General features: G+C 41.7%; 1 protein-coding gene across 1 annotated transcript in view; it reads right to left on the bottom strand.

The window, feature by feature from the left end:
* tenm2a (teneurin transmembrane protein 2a) overlaps positions 1-4,663 on the bottom strand; it is a 346,633-nt gene that overhangs the window by 48,052 nt on the left and 293,918 nt on the right. The window contains exons 7-8 of the mRNA XM_014021396.1: positions 3,497-3,619; positions 866-1,071 (exon numbers count right to left, since the gene is read on the bottom strand). Coding sequence (XP_013876850.1) covers positions 866-1,071; positions 3,497-3,619 — 329 coding nt within the window. The remainder of the gene's footprint in view (positions 1-865; positions 1,072-3,496; positions 3,620-4,663) is intronic.

The raw sequence follows: 4,663 nt of genomic DNA, 5'->3' as shown, positions 1-4,663 counted from the left end.
TGTGTGTGTGTGTGTGTGTGTGTGTGTGTGTGTGTGTGTGTGTGTGTGTGTGTGTGTGTGTGCGCAATTTCCCGTCTTTTTGAGGATCTCTTCCCGAGACCTAAATCTGCTCTGATTGATCAACTAACTGAGTGAAAGTGGTGAAGCATCAGGTATCTGCCTACAGTTTATTTGTACTTTTCAAAAACCAGCCATTTGGCAGAATTTCTGCAAATGTGTTAAACTCTGCTAATGCAGGTAAGTGAGAAAAGCCTAGACTACAAACAAAATGTTTTAGGCACGTCTGCAAGAAAGTAACTCCTTTTGAGCTTTGCAAATTTGCACGCCTCCTAAATAGAGAGAAAGAGGAGATTATGATCACTTTAGCGATTGAATTTGCCAAGAAAGTGCAAGCAGTTCAACACAGAGCTGATGTGAACTGTCATTTCTGTAAAAAGATCACTGAAACAGATTACTTTTCTCTTTTTTTATTTCCTTTTTTGCATCAGCATGACATATTCAGAAGCTAAAGTTAGGTTAAGGAGTGAAACAGTTAACAAAATGGAATTGACCCCTCCCTATAAATAAAATCTCTTTTTAGTTGAGAAGTTTCCAATTAAAAGTGCCAGTAGAAGTTACATTACAGTGAAATTTAATTARGTGTAAATCACTGTCTGCATATCCCCCCCACAAAAAAGCTATTGTAATTATTCRCAAATGAATTTTAGATGTTCAATAACAAAAAAAAGTTTTTTATGTATTCTACCCAAACTGAGAAACATAAATATTCCTCACTCATTAAGAAGCATTTGTAATGAATAAAACAATAGGTATGTGTTTACCCCATTACCCTGCTGGTGTTGAGAGTGGACGTTGCAGGTGTTACCTGTGCGTGTGACGGAGGCAGGCCCTTGCGAATGTAAACTCCGAACAGAGCGTCCTTGCCGAGGGAGATGTTGAATTTGAGGAATTGAGGCTGGCCAAGATAGAGCAGGGATCTCCAAAACACTCCTGCAGGGACGTCCTGGGTCACCCGCCTCCCCACCTCAATGTTGCCGCTGTCTATGCTACTGTTCCGGCCTGCCCAGGGACCTGGAGCGAAGAGGAAAAGCAATTTATGCGATTTAGGAAAAGCTGACACTGATRTAAACTCCAAGAAATTGGTCGGATTTTGATAAATGGGCTTGTGTGCAAAGATGATCAAAAATTAATAACTTAACTGYTGTAAATAGCTCTTTGAATTACTTCAGTTTGGAGAAATAGAGCTGAATTTTGACCAAACAAAGAAGCTAGCAGCTTGCTCAAACAAAAAACTAGTTCAAGGCAAGCTCTTATTGAACCAAGCTAAAAGCTAGTTCTAGCTAACCAACAGCTAGTCTGACCTCATAGCTATTGTAAGCTAACAGCTAGTCCAGGTGGGATTAAGACTAATAATTTTTATAGTGGTTTATGTGAAAGCTATTTACCATTTCCATCAATTTCACACATGTGTGCATACAATTACGTGGTTATTTTTAAGCACAAATAGCAGCAGTATCATCTAGCTGTAGCACTTCCAGTACATTCTATTCTTTAAATTCTTGGCCTTGCTTGGACTAGAAATGATCTCATCTGTTTGGTCAATATTACCTTTATTTTACCAAACTGTTTGTTCAAAAAGCCATCTACAACAGGTAAGATATTTATTGTAAACATTTGCATAGAACCATCCCAGTAATCATCACAAGTTTAAAAGTTTTTCCTTTCTATTCCTTATCTGCAATGCTGCGAATAAAAAAAAAAAATCATTTTCTACTTAATGAATGCTGAACACATTTTTATTGTTTTAGAATAGTAATGTGTTTTTATAATTTGTTTAAAGTCTAAAGTGAAATAAAGTGAAGTGCCCTAACTGCAACAAGAACAACCAGATTAAATAATTCTCTACGGTCTTCTAACCTAATTTAATTGGATTCTTTATAAATGTTACTATACTAAAAAAAAAACACAAATTATTGTTTGATTGTTGTGCAAATTTAAATCACATCTGCAAAAACAATGTGCCATGAAATATCGCCTCAACAACAAGATACTGATAGTGACACAAATGAAAATGCAGAACAGAATCCATCAAGGAGTGCAGGTTAAATGTTTCATCGTGGCTTTCAGTCACATGGCCACAGTGTCATCATGAATTTACAGATAGGCATCACAAGAGCAACTCAGACCAGAAAGCCTAAGTATTTTAAAGAACGAGGCTTTTGAAGGATGACTGGCAGAAAAGCAGCAAAGCAAAAGCTGTTTCGGCTGGCAAGAAAAAAGCATTTACAAGCTGGGATAGTTGGTTAAAAATATGTCAGTAAGCAAAGATTTTTACTTTCTTTTTTGGTGTTTTGAAACACATTATGGTAGCAGTTTAGAAAAGTAACTCCCTACTTTTAACATTGAGCTTTTAAGAAAAATAAAAGCTACACAAAAAAGTAGATCTTGTGATCAGGGTGCCCAAACTTTTCTTTTGTTTTATTTTATTATTTTTTTCATGCACATCTGATGGTGCATCGGAGAATGACACTTTGTGCTTCAAAGGTCCACAGGACTGTTAACTGTGTTGTGTGGGCTGAAATGATGGCGGGCCGACAGAASCGTGGAGCTGAGAATTCAGAGTACACAGAGACACACAGCATCCTGCAATCAGGTCAGCCATCTAACAGAGAAGTGTCAGCGCCCAGACAGAAAAAGACTGAGTGCAAGAGAGGGAGAGAGTGTGTGTGTGGATGTGTGTGTGCGAGAATGTGTGTGTTTGCGTGCGCGGAGCGGCGAAGAAATAAAAGCAACAGTGAGAAGAACAACAGCAGCATCTGGCCTCGACGGCTGGGGAACACAACACAACAGTCCTCTCATTAATGCAGAATACAGACACAGAGCACCAGCCCAAACACATCCAYAGCACATGCTGGGTGTGCTGCAGAGCCGGATCGAGCAACTGAAAGAAGAACAGATAGAAAAGCCGCATGGGGGCCTTTAAAGAGAGTGGCTGAGTGAGGGTAGTTTTATCTCGCTGAAAAAAATAAAATAAAATAAAATAAACCCAGCTCGGCACAACCTGTAGTGTTTAAACGGCACATCCTGAACCGCGTCACAAACGGCAGAAATATTTCAACTCRGTGGAAACGACTGGGTAGGAAAATGCAACGAACCCCGTTTTATACCGCAAATATAGGAATATAAAGCGTGCGAGGATTTTACTTTGGTCACGGACAAATATTTTCACCTGGTATATATAGAGTGTTATATGAAGAAAAGCACGTTGTTTCCACACAATATAATAAATAATCATATCACCCTGTGACCCATTTAAGTATTTCTTATATGTTTCCAACAAAACTGAGCTCTGTGGTGCACAGAACCATGCTAAAGCTRTAAACAAATATGCTGACTACTCTGCCACGTGCTGAGTGTGCCTCTGAAAGTGTGTGTGTGTGTATGCGTGTGTGTGTGTGTGTGGGGGGGGGGGGGGGKTTAGCTCCACAGTTCATACCTCTGCCTCCAGAGGGCAGTGTGGCCACATCACTGTTGACAGGCAGACCAGCTCCAAGTCCGTTGTTTAACAGGGGCCCRTCAGAGGGCTTCAGCTGCCACGTCAGACCCAGCAGGTTGATTGCTGCACACAAAGACATGAGAAGGGAATGGACATCAGGGGAGAAAGAAAGAGAGAGAGAGAGAGAGAGAGAGAGGTGTGAGAGATGGCCGAGGGACATTTGACCTGAATCGTAGATCGTCAACAAGTGAAGGGGAAACTGAATGCTCATCATGAGACCAGTCATTTATGTAGCAAATCCTGTAACTGTTTACAGAGTGCACATCAGTCAAAGTTGCAGGTACTCTAGTGCGCCCAACAACTGAGGCAAGACTCACAAAGCGCGCAATTAGAAACCAGCAAAGCTTTTATTTCTTTGCTTCAACCTTTCACAGCCGTCCCTCGGCGCGAAAGTGTCTTTGGATTTTTTTTTATTTGGAAAGCCTTTTTGAGCCGTCTCTCAGCGCGCGAGTGACAGACTCCTCTCTGATGGGAACATTCGACGACTCTCCTCTCCATTCTCCTCTTCTTCTTTTGTCCTCGCATTGCGTTATTGTTGTGCCCGCGGTGGCTCGCGAGGCTGCCGGAGTGTGCTCGCTCCTCACTTTGTCAGCTCTTTTTACTCTCCCCGTGCCTCTTCCCTTCTTCWGCCCGCTGCCAAATGTCCCTTCGCACCCACTCCCCCTCACCCACTCACGAAAAAAAAAAATGCCAGGAGTACGGGTAAGTTTGATAGTGTCTTCAGCGACAGGTTTGTTTCTGTTTGTGGTGAGTTTAGCTGCCTTTTTTTTGTTTTTGGGTTGTTGCTGATGGAGAAAACTACATTTTTTCGCTCGTGGCTGAACACTTCACCGTAAAAGGCACCRTGCACCCTCCGGGTACAGTGTGTATTCTCAAATCCGGTATTGTTGGCTTGAACGACGCAGCATACGGTTGCGTACAATGCATTATGGATGTGTTATTGCTCTCTTCTCGGGATCTGGTTTTATTCCTCACCACACTAGACCTTACAACACCTGCGTGTGGAGCCTGGGAATCAATTTTCGTCTTGTCAAAATTCGATCTGCACTTGCCAAGGGTTTGCACGCGCACACACACACACACACACACACACACACACACACACAC

The sequence above is a fragment of the Austrofundulus limnaeus genome, unplaced genomic scaffold (genome assembly GCF_001266775.1).
Source record: "Austrofundulus limnaeus strain Quisiro unplaced genomic scaffold, Austrofundulus_limnaeus-1.0 Scaffold291, whole genome shotgun sequence".
Taxonomy (NCBI): Eukaryota; Metazoa; Chordata; class Actinopteri; order Cyprinodontiformes; family Rivulidae; genus Austrofundulus; species Austrofundulus limnaeus.
This window is presented reverse-complemented; position numbering and strand designations above follow the sequence as displayed.